This window comes from Podarcis cretensis (assembly GCF_951804945.1).
Source record: "Podarcis cretensis genome assembly, chromosome: 3".
NCBI classification, from domain to species: Eukaryota; Metazoa; Chordata; class Lepidosauria; order Squamata; family Lacertidae; genus Podarcis; species Podarcis cretensis.
In genome coordinates, this window is record NC_137172.1 from 112,637,458 (window position 1) to 112,654,932 (window position 17,475).

General features: G+C 43.0%; 1 protein-coding gene across 15 annotated transcripts in view; it reads right to left on the bottom strand.

The window, feature by feature from the left end:
• Positions 1-17,475, bottom strand: part of PLCB4 (phospholipase C beta 4) — a 235,423-nt gene that overhangs the window by 79,108 nt on the left and 138,840 nt on the right. For all 15 annotated transcript variants that reach the window (XM_079969714.1, XM_079969711.1, XM_079969709.1 and 12 more), the window contains 4 exons: positions 14,637-14,737; positions 9,565-9,645; positions 7,875-7,934; positions 5,852-5,995 (listed from right to left, as the gene is read on the bottom strand). In XM_079969714.1, the coding sequence (XP_079825840.1) occupies positions 5,852-5,995; positions 7,875-7,934; positions 9,565-9,645; positions 14,637-14,720 (369 nt within the window). In that variant the 5' untranslated portion in view covers positions 14,721-14,737. The remainder of the gene's footprint in view (positions 1-5,851; positions 5,996-7,874; positions 7,935-9,564; positions 9,646-14,636; positions 14,738-17,475) is intronic.

Below are 17,475 nucleotides of genomic sequence, written 5' to 3' on the forward strand. Positions count from 1 at the left end.
CATGAGTGCTTCACTCTGCTCTGCAACCATTCGCACTGACACAAGTTGTTTCCGTTCAGTGATGCATTATTATTTTTATTTAACAGTCTGGCCTGGCAGTATATTGTGAATCATGGTGGGTGGGTGCTATGCAAAAATCATGTTGCAGGAAAAACTGTGAAGCCAGCCACAATACCTCAAGGGCCACTTCTCCCCATATGCATTAACCTGGACCCTGTGCTCATCCTCTGAGCCTCCTCCACAAGAGATCTGGAGAGTGGTAACTTGAGAACACAGGGCCTATTCTGTGGTTGCTCCCCATTTGTGGAATGCTTTCTCTGGGGAGGCTCACCTGATGCCTTCGTTACATATCTTTAGGCACCGGGTGAGAAAGTTTCTCTTCAACCAGGTCATTGGCTGATGAACATTCTATGGCTTTTAATTTGTGCGTTTGGGAGGGTATTGGTTTGTTTTTATTTTATTGTGGTTTCTTTTTCTTTTGCATTTTGTCTGTTCATTTTGTCAGCCATGTGATCTTCCGATGAAGGGTAGTATACAAACTTAATAATAATTATTGCTGCCTAGACATTGGGCATTTATTTCAAGTAGATCACACCTAAACAAAGTGCCCAAAATAATGAGTGATTCCTAAGTCCCCTCATCGCAGTGCCTGTGCTTACAGTCTGGTTACTACTAAAATTAAAAGGAATATTATGGAGATAATTTAAAGGTGAACTTCTTTTGTAATAAAAAAAAAATAGCGTCCCTACCATACAACTGCCTTTCAAAAGAGCAGAAATGCAAAAACACTCAACTTCACAACCAACAGCACTTGTGGTACATAAAGCACATTATCAAACCGTGGTTAATAATAATAATAATAATAATAATAATAATAATAATTTATTATTTATACCACGCCCATCTGGCTGGGCCTCCCCAGCCACTCTGGGCGGCTTCCATAAAAACCAAAAATACAGTAAAATATCACACGTTAAAAACTTCCCTAAACAGGGCTGCCTTAAGATGTCTTCTGAATGTCAGGTAGTTGTTTATCGCTTTGACATCTGCTGGAAGGGGGTTCCACAGGGCGGGCGCCACTACAGAGAAGGCCCTCTGCCTGGTTCCCTGTAGCTTTGCTTCTCGCAATGAGGGAACCGCCAGAAGGCCCTTGGCGCTGGACCTCAGCGTCCGGGCAGAATGATGGGGGTGGAGACGCTCCTTCAGGTATACTGGACCAAGGCCATTTAGGGCTTTAAAGGTCAGCACCAACACTTTGAATTGTGCTCGGAAACGTACTGGGAGCCAATGTAGGTTTTTCAAGACCGGTGTTATGTGGTCTCGGCGGCCGTCCCCAGTCACCAGTCTAGCTGCCACGTTCTGGATTAGTTGTAGTTTCCGAGTCACCTTCAAAGGTAGCCCCACGTAGAGTTCATTGCAGTAGTCCAAGCGGGAGATAACCAGAGCATGCACCACTCTGGCGAGACAGTCCGCAGGCAGATAGGATCTCAGCCTACGTACCAGATGGAGCTGGTAAACAGCTGCCCTGGACACAGATTTGACCTGTGCCTCCATGGACAGCTGTGAGTCCAAAATGACTCCCAGGCTGCGCACCTGGTCCTTCAGGGGCACAGTTACCCCATTCAGGACCAGGGAATCCTCCACACCTGCCCGCCTCCTGTCCCCCAAAAATAGTACTTCTGTCTTGTCAGGATTCAACCTCAATCTGTTAGCCACCATCCATCCCCCAACTGCCTCCAGACACTCACACAGGACCTTCACCGCCTTCACTGGTTCTGATTTAAAAGAGAGGCATACTGATGAACACCCAGCCCAAACCTCCTGATGATCTCTCCCAGCGGCTGCATGTAAATGTTGAAAAGCATGGGGGAGAGGACAGAACCCTGAGGCATCCCACAAGTGAGAGCCCAGGGGTCTGAACACTCATCCCCCACCACCCCTTTCTGAACACGGCCCAGGAGGAAGGAGCGGAACCACTGTATGACAGTGCCCCCAGCTCCCAGCCCCTCAAGACGGTCCAGAAGGATGTTATGGTCGATGGTATCAAACGCCGCTGAGAGATCCAGCAGAACTAGGAAACAACTCTCACCTTTGTCCCTAGCCCGCCGGAGATCATCAACCAGTGCGACCAAGGCAGTTTCAGTCCCATGATGAGGCCTGAATCCCGACTGGAAGGGATCCAAATGGTCTGCTTCTTCCAGGCGTGCCTGGAGTTGTTCGGCAACCACTCGCTCAATCACCTTGCCCAAGAATGGAAGATTTGAGACTGGGCGATAGTTGGCCATCGTGGCCGCATCTAAAGATGGTTTTTTAAGAAGCGGTTTAATAACCGCCTCTTTCAGCGGGTCTGGGAAGGCTCCCTCACGGTTAATAGTATATTCATAGCAATGAGTACTGTAGACGTATTGGCCATTAAATGTGAATAGCGGTTTTGCAAATATGCTTGAGTTTAAGATGCCATTAAATGCTCTCGGCCGCTAAGTTAAGATTGTGTTTTCCCTGGTAGCCTATTTGCACTTAGGCTCTGTTCCCTAAAGTAGCATCTTCTCGAGAATGTTATCTTTCCTCGATATAAACTGATATACACACATGCCATAATGTTCATAACAAAATTAAAACTGAGCTGGAAGTCAGCCCACTGCTATTCAATGAGTGTATATAAAATTGTGCGGAGACTTCTCACATGGCTATTTAATGGGATGAATCAGTTATGACATGAAAATAGGGTTGCCATTCATCCGGGACATTACCGAGATTTCAAAGGCGGGATGAGGATCTAGGTTTTGGGGCGTTTTTGTTTTGTCCCACTAAATATGGCCCAGTAGCTTTCCCTGTGCTCTTAGAAAATGGGATCATCTTAATAGATGGTCCTGGTTGCGGGCAGTCCCTCAAACTGGCCCCCCCACCCTGGTGTGGGTGAAGCTATTACCCTTACACCGGGGGTGGCGCCACAATCACCCAGGGCTATTGCCCAATCATTGTGAAGGATGATTGTGGGGGAAAATATAAAAGCAGCAGTGCGACGTGTGCCAGGCTCCTGCTTCGCGCTGCCAAACACTCGCCCACCCTCCCTTTAATTTAAGTGCCTTGCGTTGAACTTCGGTTGGTTGCCTGTCTTGAGTCAGAGATTGGTAGGATTTTTTTCCATTTGGCAACTTGGCACAGGCCACTTGGTTTTTGCCTACCTCTTAGCAATCGTCACAACTTTGTAAGGTTTGGCAGTTAGGCATTGGCTTATTGTCGAATGGGGGAGGGGAGGTCGGCCATCGCCTGCCCCTCCATTTCAAGGGTATTCTGTTAAAGGAATCTGGGGCCAGGATCCTGTCCGAAGTCTGCTTGAGGGGCTAGGGCCATGCTGGGCCTCTGGGAACACCAGGGGAGATGCAGGCGGGTTCCCCCGAAGCAATTTCCCTTTGGGTGGTTTACCCTTACAGGCTTCCCGCAAAGGAGGCAGGAGTCAGATATGGTCTTGCCAATGCCTAAGCCAATACCGCTCTCATTCCTGTAATCAATAAAGTCGTGGCCAAGATTTTGCCCAAAACCTTAAACAAAATATCCATGTCTGTGTGAATTTCTTTATTCTAATGGGGGATCGGCTAGGGGGTGTTGACATACAATAAGCATGGAATATACCGATACATGTGACATGGGTGGTGCTGTGGGTTGAACAACAGAGCGTAGGACTTGCTGATCAGAAGGTCAGAGATTCGAATCCCCGCGACAAGGTGAGCTCCCATTGCTCGGTCCCTGCTCCTACCAACCTAGCAGTTCAAAAGCACATCAAAGTGCAAGTAGATAAATAAGTACCACTCTGGCAGGAAGGTAAACGGCATTTCCGTGCGCTGCTCTGCTTCGCCAGAAGTGTCTTAGTCATGCTGGCCACATGACCTGGAAGCTGTATGTCAGCTCCCTCGGCCAATAAAGCGAGATGAGCGCCACAACCCCAGAGTCGGCCACGACTGGACCTAATGGTCAGGGGTCCCTTTACCTTTTTATACCAATACATAGCTGCTCTAAAGCTATTATGGCAGGGGGTATTTATCTCCTGCAAAAATTGTTGAAAGAGAGCCTCTCTCGCTCATAGCAGACTGTGCTAGTGAAGCAGTTTTTCCAGGATGTAATGAAACCTCGTCTATAAGTGAGCTTGGAGAACAGACTACGGTACTCCAAACTGTGTAACTGGGATCTTTGGTATTCCTGGGAACTGTCCATGACAATATATGCCCAGACATATTGTAATTGCTTTGAAATGTTATGTGCACTGGAGCTTCTAGGAATCAAACAAATGGGGTCAGCTCTACACCGTCGATCTTTGGAGGGAAACCATTTACTGAAAAAGCCTCTTAAATACCATATCCACCAAAAGGGAAGCAAGCCATTCTGCTTTGCTATGGTAAATCAAAAGTAATTTCACTGGACTCCAGATGGGGGGGGGGGGGAACTATAATATTTTTTAAAGAAGTTTTTCAAAATTGCAAATTCGTTATAGGATAGCATAGCAGCATTATAACCAAAAAGCATATAAAGAAGAAAGGGGGAAAGCAAACAATCTCCAAAACATATTGTCAGGGAACTGACATCAAAGGGAGAAACGGAGGCAGGGCACCAGAGCGATGCCGGGGAGGGAACCATCAGAGGGGAAGGATTTCAGCGTGACACCAATAGAGAGGAGAGGGAGATGGAGGAATCGGTGTCAGGGCTCCAAGACCCTTCAAGCGGAACTAGCGGAGAGAGTGTTGGGACGCCCCTGCCTTCCCCTTACTTGCGCAGACGCGTTCCGCGCAGGGAACATAGGAGGAGACTTGGGGTCAAACAGCTTTTATGCTGGAAGAGATTCAAGAAACGCCCACTGACGGATTCTGCAAGTGACTAACAGGTCACGGAGGGCGAGCTCTAACCCTGAACATGGTTGAGCAAACAAACTGACTAAACTGAAGGCAATTTACACACAAGTAACCCCTTACAACCATTACACATATTAAAACAGATATGATAAAATCCTTATAATATGTACACAGACGAATCTTATCTCAGTAGGCTTTCCTGAGTTGGGAGGCTTTTAATGCAAACTTCACTGCAAGAAGCATGAGTATATTAGCATAATCTTAAAAAGAAAACAGAATACAAGAGAACACTTGTAGCAGAAAGCACATTGGGGTGGCTCCATAATTTGGTGTTACGTGCACATGTTTGAAATGCAGGAGGTTCCAGTACTGATTCTTGGCATCTCTGGTTTGCTGTTGGGGAACCTTTAAATTTTTGGAAAGCCTCTGCCAGGCTAAATTAACCAATGATTTAACTCAGTATATGGCATCTCAACATGTCCACAGGCCCTTAATTCACATATCCACAATACAAAGTGCTTGAAATACGTTTTTGTTTTCATTTCATCAAGCATCAGATATTTTATTTTTTGCACTCAGGCTCGACAGTTCGCAAAGGATAAATACATCATCATGCCCTTTTGAAAACAAAACCAAGATTATAATTGTATTCTTTTCCATTCTTCTTCAAATGAAAGCCAAGGTTTAAGTGGTATTTAACAAAAGTCTCCCAGCAGTCTTACTTTGAAGAGTTGCAGATTACATCTTTCACTGCAATGCAAACTTTTTATCACACACGGACACACTTCCTAAATTGCCATTCTAACATTTTCCCAAATGGGGGGAAACACCCAAACATTTGGGAAAGCACTGCATTAGGTTCAATGGAAACATTAGCTCAATTTTTGCAACATGCACAATCCCATTTCAATTTCCAAATGAGAACTTGTGTCCAAATGAGAACTTGTTATCCTTCAGTAGAACACTTGGAATTTTATATAGAATAGCAATGCTTAAATATACAATACCTTAGCATCTTCGGTGCTTTCTGCTACCATATACGTGAAGCTGATGTTCACCAGATCTGTGCCGCTACAGACACAAACTATTTTCCCTTCAAGTTCATTTTCTGTCTTGCCAACAGCCTCGAGAGCAGCTAATATTTTTGGATCCTGTTAGAGACAATGAATGCCTTGTTAGACGTCCAGAGCTAAAACAGAAAGGAATTTTGTTCGCTTCCCCCACCTCAAATATTTAACATGTAAACATTTCTTATTCACCTTTGCTAAATATTTCTTTTTTTATCAATGCTTCAAGTCCACAGTTTGAAAGCATTCACGGCACAGCTGAGTATTTGTAATACAACTTCTTCTTCTTCTTCTTCTTCTTCTTCTTCTTCTTCTTCTTCTTCTTCTTCTTCTTCTTATTTATACCCTGCCCATCTGGCTAGGTTTCCCCAGCCACTCTGGGCGGCTTCCAACAGAACACTAAAATACAATCATCTATTAAACATTAAAAGCTTCCCTAAACAGGGCTGCCTTCAGATGTCTTCTAAAAGTCTGGTAGTTGTTTTTCTCTTTGACATCTGGTGGGAGGGCGATCCACAGGGAGGGTGCCACTACCGAGAAGGCCCTCTGCCTGGTTCCCTGTAATTTGGCTTCTCACAGTGAGGGAACAGCCAGAAGGCCCTTGGCGCTGGACCTCAGTGTCCAGGCAGAACGATGGAGGTGGAGACACTCCTTCAGGTATACTGAGGCCGTTTAGGGCTTTAAAGGTCAGCACCAACACTTTGAATTGTGCTTGGAAACGTACTGGGAGCCAGTGTAGGTCTTTTAGGACCGGTGTTATATGGTCTCAGCAGCCGCTCCCAGTTACCAGTCTAGCTGCCGCATTCTGGATTAGTTGTAGTTGCCGGGTCACCTTCAAAGGTAGCCCCACGCAGAGCGCATTGCAGTAGTCCAAGCAAGATGATGTCACAAAGGCCTTGTTCCAGAAGGCGGAAACTTTATATGCCACAAAGCTGGTGGCAACTTGTTAAAATTCAACCTTTAGGAGCTGACACACCATGATTCTAGGTTATTTATGAAGATGCTCTTTAGAGACAGGATACCGCAATCGTATTTCTGGAAAAAGGGAATCAATTTCCAATGACTGTTCTTTTGCTCAATTGCACTTCTGGTTTTCCTTTCCACAGCATGATGGTTTGCATTTTCATAAAACATGGTCCAGTCATAGGTCAACTCTCTAAGCTATGATCACCGTTGCAGGTCACACCTTTTATAAATGGCACTGGGGGCAGTGTGACATATGGCTGACTCTTATGTTTACCAATCTATGTCTCCAGAAGATTGTGTTTTGCAACCAGTTGCAGAACTGGTCGGCCTTGTTTCTGCCACTTCAACAACCTCAGGAAGGTTAGGGGGAAAGAATTAATTTTTTAAAAACTACAAATCTGAAGAACAGATTATCACCCTGTAGTCTGCATGCAAGCCAGAACTGAAGGAATATGTAGATTGGAGATTTATTGTACAGACCCTATCATGTTACTCTGATGTAAAGAGATTTCCAGTTTATTGCTTAAAATCAGGAAAGCTCATTTGCATGGCAACATCTTGTAGATCGGAATGCGAATGAATGAATACATTAAACCCTTATCTTAATAATGGTCATACATTTTTATAAGTGTTTGATGGCTCTCTGTTTGAAGCTGTTTCTAAAATTTAATTGGAAGAAAACTTTGGGCAAGCTTCACCCACAAAGACAGCATTTTTTAGTCCTGCTAATTGAAATGGTGAAACTTAAGAACATGCTTAAAAAATGAAATTTGACGGAACTTAAAAACACTTAACTATGGCCGGAATTTTTAGGCATTTATGCATATGCTGAAGCTTTGGAAGAAAACTGAAGTTGTTGCTTTGAAGACTAAAGGGGCCATCGAGGAAGCTGGGTTTTCAGAAGTTTTGTTGATAGCAACCTTACAAAGTAAACTCCACGACCCAAGTCAACACTTATTGTTTAAGACAATACCATTAAAGAGAATTACAGAAATACCTTTGGCACGGCTCCAAAGCGAATACTATTGATCAGAGAGCATTCCAAAACTTGCCCTTCCTGGAACGACAAAGGAAACAGGAAAATCTCAAGGGTTTGGTTATAATAAAGATCACATTAAAATAGGTAATGTAGCAGAAAGCAAAGCTGGAGTAGAATTCACAATCGCAGTTAACACAAAGCAGTGTGTATTCTGTTCATTTCAGTTCAAGCATACAGATCAAGGTGATTTCACCACTTCAATGTGAATGATGTGATGATGTTGATGATGGTGCTATAATAAAATTTTGGCTACAAAGCTACACATATTTAGCAACTACACACCACACCCAAGTCCTTTCTCCTCCATTTTGTGTCTTCACATCAAATACACAGAAAAGGTGGGATGAATCCTGAGAGAAGATCACAAGAAGGGATCAAAGTTGGGCTGTTGCTAGGCTCTCATAACAGCTGCCAGCACAGAAGTGGGCGTAGAGAGACTAGCAGAGAAAGGACCAGGATTACATATCCCCAAGGCCATCACCAAGCCATTAGCACTATAGTAATACAACTCTCTGCATTTCCATCCCATTTTCTAACTCTGCAGAACACAGTGCTGCTCAGCAAATCTCTCCTCCCTACCATAAGCAAATGGTTGCTGGGAGAGAAGAGGTGCCCGAAATATTGTTCCTCTCCCCAGTTAACTAAAATAAAAGGGGTGGAGTGGGGTGGAGGTACAGTGGTGCCCCGCAAGACGAATGCCTCGCAAGACGAAAAACTCGCTAGACGAAAGAGTTTTCCGTCTTTTGAGGTGCTTCGCAAGACGAATTTCCCTATGGGCTTGCTTCGCAAGATGAAACGTCTTGCGAGTTCTTGCGAGTTTTTTCCCTCCCCCCCTTTTTCTAAGCCGCTAAGCCGCTAATAGCCGCTAAGCCGCTAACAGCCACTAAGCCGCTAACAGCCGCGCTTCGCAAGACGAAAAAACCGCAAGACGAAGAGACTCGCGGAACGAATTAATTTCGTCTTGCGAGGCACCACTGTAAAATGTGCTTCCACTTGTGGATTCCTCCTCAACAAATTACTGTATTTTCCACTCCATAAGACATACCTGACCATAAGACGCACCTAGTTTTTAGAGCGGGAATGCAAGAAAAAAAGTATTCTTTAAAGGGAGCGCTGAGCAGAGCCTGTATGCATCCCAGGCTCTGCTTAGCACTCCCTTTCATGAGCCACACACACGGTCCACACGGCTCTTTAAAGGGAGTGTGGCTCTTGGGGGCTTTTCTGAGAGGTGGGGGAAGGGACAGAGGGGCTAAGCCAGAAGCTAGAACAGCAAGAGGCAGCGCTACACAGCATTCCCTCTCGCTGTTCTGGCTTCTGGCTTAGCCGCACAGCCTGCATTCACTCCATAAGATGCACACACATTTCCCCTTACTTTTTAGGAGGGAAAAAGTGTGTCTTATAGAGCGAAAAATACAGTAACTGTGCGATCCTACGCATGTTTACTCAGAAGTAAGTTCCACTATGGTCCATGGAGCTTTACTCCCTAACTGATGCTTTGGGGATTTGTTGCCCAAGGTATTTAGTTGTGTTTCATGATGGAACAGGCAGCAGTTTGCTTTATCACAAACACACATTCCACATTTCAAAGATCGGAGAGGTAAATACTCCAGAGAGAAAGTCATGATATTGAAGTCATTGCAAACAGTACCTTTCCTTCACTTTTCCATGTGATAAAGAAGCCAAATTCATCAACTTTAAAGAGACAGTTTGGTTCAAAGACGAAAGATTCCTGTCGACAGGCAAAAAGAAAAATATTCAGTGCTTCAAGTAAAATAAAAGGTCTACAGAGTAGCAACCTCCGTTTTTATTTGGCTCAGAAACAAAATATTTTAAAATTCATAATGCCCCCACAAACCACTATGTTAAATATACAGAGACCCCAAAAGACGAACCCCACAACTAGGACTCAATTCACACAGTGCTGATTCAGGGCTAATGTCCCCTCCTCTTACAGATGTTGCAACATGACAACTGCAACATCTTACCCAGACTTCTTAGGCTTGGGGCAACTCAAGTGACTAGGGAATCAGCTATACAACTACAAATAAAACATTTTAAATGTGTTGTGAAGTGCAGTATACAAATGCGACACTAGATGGAGACAGTGCACTATGCAAAATTCAAAATATTTTTCAAAACGTTTTATTTTTTAAAAAAAAGAATTTCCACAGCGTTTTTATATGTGCGTAGATTTCACCTAGGGCAGGGCCTCATCCAAATAACCTGTGTGGTGTCTTACAGGCCTCTCTGGTTCGGTTGGTGACCCAGCTAAAAAAACACCCATTGGGACAGGAATAGCCAAGCTTTTGTTCGCCGCACTCTAAACGAGGCTTCTGCAATACATTAAGCACGGGGCTGCCTTTGAAGATAGCTTGGAAACTGTAGAATTCAGCAGCCAGACTACTGGCTGGGCAAGATGGGTCTGATCACGTTGACAGCAATCTTAGCATGGCTATTGATCAGTTTCCAGGCTCAATTCAAAGTGCTGGTTTTGATCTTTAAAAACTTATTCAGCTCAGGGCCCTGGTACCTCAGCAACTGCCTTTCCCCACTTGAAGTGACCCGGATACGGCATTCATCTTCTGAGGCCCTTCTCAAGCTGCACTTTCTGAAGGAGATGCTGAGAGTGACAGCATGAGAATAGGCCTTTTCAGTGGTGGCTCCCCACTTGTGGAAGGCTCTCTCCAGAGGAGCAAAACAGGTGTCATTAGTTATGTCTGTAGCCTCTTTTAAGCTCTTCCTTTTAAGTATAGTTGTACCTCGTTTGCAGCTGGGATCCGTTCCAGAGCCCCGGCCGCTAGCCAAAAAGGACGCAGGGCAAAGTCCCGTGTCTGCGCATGTGCAGGGAGCGGTTTGCACTTCTGTGCATGCGCGAAGCACGATTTAGCACTTCTGCACATGCGCAAGCGGCAAACCTGGAAGTAACTCGTTCCGGTCCTTCCGGGTTTGCTGCAGATGTTCACCGAAACGGACACTAGACAAGGCGAACATTCACGGAGGTATTACTATATGATGTGCAAGCACTTAAGAACTTGTTTTATCTCTGTTTTTAAATTTGGTTTTACAGTGGTAACTCGGGTTAAGTACTTAATTCATTCCAGAGGTCCGTTCTTAATCTGAAACTGTTCTTAACCTGAAGCACCACTTTAGCTAATGGGGCCCCCTGCTGCCGCCACACCGCCGCCGCACGATTTCTGTTCTTATCCTGAAGCAAAATTCTTAACCCGAGGTACTATTTCTGGGTTAGCGGAGTCTGTAACCTGAAGCGTATGTAACCCGAGGTACCACTGTATTTTTTTCTTGTCATTGCTATTTTTATCCTGTATGTAAGTCATTTTGAGGCATTTCGGTGTCCTGCACACTGTATGGTGATACAGTGGTACCTTGGGTTACAAACACTTCGGGTTACAGACTCCACTAACCCAGAATTAGTACCTCGGGTTGCAAACTTTACCTCAGGATGGGAACAGAAATCGTGCGGCGGTGGCGCAGCAGCAGCAGGAGGCCCCGTTAGCTAAAATGGTACCTCAGGTTAAGAATGGTTTCAGGTTAAGAACGGCCCTCCGTAACAAATTTAGTTTGTAACCAGAGGTACCAGTGTACCTCTGCTCAGGCCCGGATTTAGGTTTGATGAGGCCCTAAGCTACTGAAGATAATGGGGCCCTTCATATGTCCAGCTGTCCTTTGTCAACAACAAATTGTTGCTGTTTTTTTGTGTTGAACATATGCTATATGGTAATTAGTAAACCTAATGGGTATCTAAAGCCATTTGCACATAACAAAATATGTATTTTATCCAAGTATTTTTTCAGTTTGGATTTTTGGGGGGGCCCCAAGAGAGTGGGCCCTAAGCTATAGCTTGTTTAGCTTACACGTAAATCCAGCACTGCCTCTGTTCTGGTGCCATACCCAAGTGAAAAGTATCGGTGCATTTCTAAAACCAGCTGAACTTCTAAGTATAGGAGACGGTATTTGCTTGGTGGGCGTGTGCATAAACTGAGTGGCGAAGAGTCCTTTTGCAAAGAAGAAACTTGAGTAAGCCATACTGTTCCTCGGTCGTTTATTTGCTGCCACCATGAATGTGGGAGATAAGATCTCTGGCTGTCTTGGCAGGCTTTAATATTTAAAAATATCTTTTCTTCATTTCAAGAGATTATGGAATGAAGCAAAATAATACTAAAGGGATTTGGTGGGACTTATTTTTTGTTTTATTATCGTCTCGCTAAACAGAGCTTCAAGCTAATCTATAGTGCTTGATAGATTAGCCGGAGGTTCTGTTTACATGAAGTTTGCTAAGGCATCATTCGAGCCCCGCAAATCTAGTTAAACAAATCCATTCCTCAAAAAGACTGTAGATCGCATGATCAAATAAAAAGGAAACAGGCTAGAAATGTTCTCTTTTGCAAACACGGTATCTTCCCTCCCACATTCCTCGGAGCTATCCTCTTTTAAAGAGTTTACAGATATGGAAATTATATTGAATGAGCTTGCAATAAGTGTGTCTTGCTGGAACTGAATAGCCAGCTTTTGAAAGACATCCGCTGGTCTGAACTGAGATGTAACTGGGCTGGTATCCTTTTCTGGCATCCATTACACTGCTGTCTGGTAATGTGTGTCATCCCCACGCTCAATATTCATTTCTCATTGGGGGATCTACAAAGTTGGTAACAGAATTAAACTGTTGTGATTTCCATTTTCCAAAAAAACCCCCACCCCAACCACAGGCTGTCTCACCAGAGTGGTCCATGCTCTAGTTATCTCTCGCTTGAACTACTGCAATGCGCTCTATGTGGGGCTACCTTTGAAGGTGACCCGGAAACTACAACTAATCCAGAACGTGGCAGCTAGACTGGTGACTGGGAGTGGTCGCCAGGACCACATAACACCGGTTTTGAAAAAACTACACTGGCTCCCAGTAAGTTTCCGAGCACAATTCAAAGTGTTGGTGCTGACCTTTAAAGCCCTAAACAGCCTCAGTCCTGTATACATGAAGGAGCATCTCCACCTCCATCGTTCTGCCCGGACACTGAGGTCCAGCGCCGAGGGCCTTCTGGTGGTTCCCTCGCTGTGAAAAGCCAAGTTATAGGGAACCAGGCAGAGGGCCTTCTCGGTGGTGGCACCCGCCCTGTGGAACACCCTCCCACCAGATGTCAAAGAGAAAAATAACTACCAAACTTTTAGAAGACATCTGAAGGCAGCCCTGTTTAGGGAAGCTTTTAATGTTTAATAGGTTATTGTATTTTGGTGTTTTGTTGGAAGCCACCCAGGGTGGCTGGGGAAACCCAGCCAGATGGGCGGGGTATAAATAATATTTATTATTATTATTATTATTAGTCAATATAAATCATTTAATATGGTGGAGAGCATGGCTTACCTGCAAGTAAGCAAAAAAAACCACAAATAGTAGCAATGGAAGGGTTTTGTTGCTAATTACGCACTCTCTGCCCCTAGGTCCCAAGGCAGGTTACAATAATTAAAATGCAATGTTAAAAATAGTTTAAAGCAATTTATAAATACTGAAACAAGGTGGGTCCTAAAAAAAATATGTTGTGATAAGAGCTAATTATGCACCGTCGCCTTTGCAATGTCAACAAATGCCCAGAGATTTTTTTTTATTTTTTTGGCAAACAGAGGTTGCAATTCTATTCACATTTACCCAAATATCTGCACTGACGTGTATAGGATCGCACTGCTAATAATTCAGTTCTAGTCTATGATTGGGACCTGGTTATTCAGCACTACAAAAACAAGGGCCAGATTCAAAAAAGGGGAATTTTGGAAGCATCCCTTGCTCTTTCCACTCTTAACATGTGCATGTATCGAGTCAAATTCAAAGTCCTAGTAATGAACTGAAAGAGTGTATTATCCCATGCTGTTCACTGTGGTTTTGCAAACACGTGAATAAGTAAACACAGAAAAACGTTCTTTATTACTATTATTTCTAACAAGGTATGCACACTGTTCCATGACTTTCCTGTGTGTGCTGATGATTTGCATTCACTGCGTTCAACTGTGGTAGCCGGATGTCATTTGACTTAACGCTGCCATCAGCCCCAAACCATTGGACATGTTGGCTGGTGCTAATGGGAGCTGCAGAGCTTTGGGAAGAAGATGTAAGGGCTCTAAAACCCTGCCAGATCCTTGTGCCTCACTTAGTCAGCTTAGAGGAGGCAGCACATGACATGGCAGAGTATAGCCCATGAGTTCCATATCAAAGTCTTGCAGTTTCGGCCCAGGTTACCTGAAGGAGCGTCTCCACCCCCATCGTTCAGCCCGGACACTGAGGTCCAGCTCCAAGGGCCTTCTGGCTGTTCCCTCCCTGCGAAAAGTAAGGTTACAGGGAACCAGGCAGAAGGCCTTCTTGGTAGTGGCACCCGCCCTGTGGAATGCCCTCCCATCAGGTGTCAAGGAAATAAACAACTACTTGACTTTTAGAAGACATCTGAAAGCAGCCCTGTTTAGGAAAGTTTTTAATGTTTGATCTTTTATCATGTTTTTAATATTCTGTTGGGAGCCGCCCAGAGTGGCTGGGGAAACCTAGCCAGTTGGGCGGAGTATTAATTATTATTATTATTATTATTATTATTATTATTATTATTATTCCCCCCCTTGGTCTGAGCAGTTGCCCTTCCCTTTTCTAGAGGCAAAGACTCCTTGCTTGCCTTCGAACTGCAGGTTTCAATGTTTTGCTCCAGGACAATATTAAGGAAGTCGCCTTACCTCTTCATATCTGTCAAACACGGCTCCATCTTGTAGAAAGGATGGAACTGGCTTCTGCCAGTTAAATTCATATGGCTTTGCCATTATATAGAACTGCAACCCTGAAACAAAACAAGCAAAAGTGAGGTAAGTGGAATGTAAAACTGCAAAGACTAGGATGAACATGTTCTCTCGCCTGGTAAGGAAGCACAGTTTGTTTTCTGACCAGAGAATAGTTTTTTAAAAATCTTTGTTTTCTTCTTCTTCTTCTTCTTCTTCTTCTTATTATTATTATTATTATTATTATTATTGGTTTTCACATATTACATTACAATACAGATGTACCAAAGCCAACACCATTTCCTCCCCATCACCCCATACATTTACATTTCTATTTCCTCAATCCATCATATTATTCTTTTCTCCTTCCTCCCACTTCCCTCCGCCCCCACTCAATTTCCTCCACATTATACAATTTACAATAATCTTTGCATTCTACGACCTTCTCAAATCATCTATATATTCTTATCATCTTTCCTTACTAATTTTTCTTCCATCCAGTACTTCACATGTTAATCTACGCATATTAGCATATCTTTTTTTTGAGCAGTATTTTGCCATATATTCATCCAAACATTTCCACTCCTTTTTTATTTTTTGATTCGACCGATTTCTTATTATAGCAGTTAATTTTGCCAAAATTAAATATTCATTTAGTTTACAAATCCATTCCTCCTTTGTGGGTATTGTTTTTGATTTCCACCTAGCAGCAATCACTATTCTAGCAGCTGTACTTGCATATAGAAAAATCCCCTCCCCCCGGTGGTATCTCATCATCTATCAATCCAAGGAGATATGTCTCTGGTTGTTTTGTTATTGATATTTCAACATCTTCTTTAGTTCTTTGTGTACTACTATCCCAAATTTCTTAATTTCCTCACACCTCCACCACATATGTATTGTTGTTCCTATTTCTCCACCACATCTCCAACAGAGGTTGGATTTCAATTTATATATCTTTGCCAACTTAACTGGTGTTAAGTACCACCTATAGAACATCTTTACAAAATCTTCTTTAATTGTATATGAGGCAGTAAATCGTATATCCTCTCGCCAGAGTTTCTCCCATTGCTCTAGATAGTTTTTAAATCTCTTTAGTTTACTGCCGATTTGAGTTTTTTATTACACTGAATTTGTATATCGCCTGAAGATCACAGGGCAGTTGATAATGTAAAAATAAATAAATGAAAACACAAATATAAAGACAAAACAAACAAAATAAAGACAAAACAAACAAAAGCAATTAACACCCTTTCCACAGGGCCATGGGATGTTAATGCTTTCTTGAAGAGAAATGTTTTCGCCTGGTGCCTAAAGATATGCAATGAAGGTGGCAGATGAAAGTGATGGACTATATAGAACTGGCGGAAATGACTGGCAGAATCCGAGACCAAGGTGAAGAGTTGGTGGAAGAAGATTGGAAAAAAATCAAAGTTTATTTACAGAAACATTGTAAAATTAAGGAATGTTAGAAGGTTGTTGGAATGAAGTAATGTGGTTTTAGCAGAAATGATATAAAGGATTAGGTTAAAATTGATTTATTAATTGGTGAAAGACGAGAATTACAGTATATTAAGATAAATTATTAGGATAAAAACAAAGCTGGAAAGGATTTGCTGAAACATCTAACTGAACTAGAATACAAAAAAAGGAGGTGTGAGGAGGTCAAGGAAATAAGTAAAGGAAAGAAAGCTATGTAAAGGTCTGATCTGTTTTTTTTTAATTGTTTGTTTGTATTTTTTATGTGTTTGTTATTTTTCTTTTTTATTGTTCCTTTTTGTAATTTTCAAAATTTGAATAAATATTATTTTTTAAAAAAGAAAGATATGCAATGAAGGCTCCAGGCAAGCCTCCTCAGGGAGAGCATTCCACAAACAGGGAGCCACCACGGAAAAGGTTCTTTCTTGTGTTGTCACCCTCCAGACCTCTCAAAGAGGAGGCACACAAAGAAGGGCCTCAGATGATGATTGCAGGGCCTGGGTCAGTTCATATGGGGAGAAGTGGTCCTTGAGGTATTGCTTTTAAAATGTTTTTAATGACTTGTTTTTCTCTGCATTGGTAAAATGTTAGTATTTCTTTTAATGGCTCAGAGTTACAGTCAAGTGGTATATACATTTTTGGGGTGGGTGGGGGGGAATTGTTTTACCCGGCAAGCCAAAATGCTTCTGCTGACAGAACATTCAACATGGCGCAGCTCTGAATTCTTCCCACGGCTGCTGATTCCAATGAGTAAAATTTGGTTGAACACAACCCATTGCCTTTAGTAACAGCCCTGTGAGAAATACCTAAAACTCACCAGGCCACATTTTATTAATGGACAGAAGAAGTGATACAATTAACTATAACATCACCAAAGCAGAGCATGAGAATTTTAATCTCAGGGACGTGGGTTCAATTCCCACGTTGGGCAAAAAGATTCCTGCACTGCAGGGAGTTGGGACTAAATGGCTTTTGGGTCTCTTTCAGCTGTATGATTCTTGTTCTCTGGCAGAAAACACTCCCACTTGGATTGGGAGTTTATAAATACGCCTTAACCCAAATGAAAAGACTCAATATAACACTAAGTACTATTTATTCCTGGTCCTCCTTTTCAAAAAGAAGGATAACAAAGAGTATTTTCTAAGTAAAGCACATGGCTAGAAGCCAGAGAATACGGATAGCACAAGAAGCCAGAGGGGTTATACATAATTTACTGAACTTGTGATCTCATTATACAAACACTGTAATGAAGGGAGAAAACACAAATCAGCTTGGCTTTGAAATCTTCATGAGAAAGGCTACTAGAGCACAGAATTTTCAC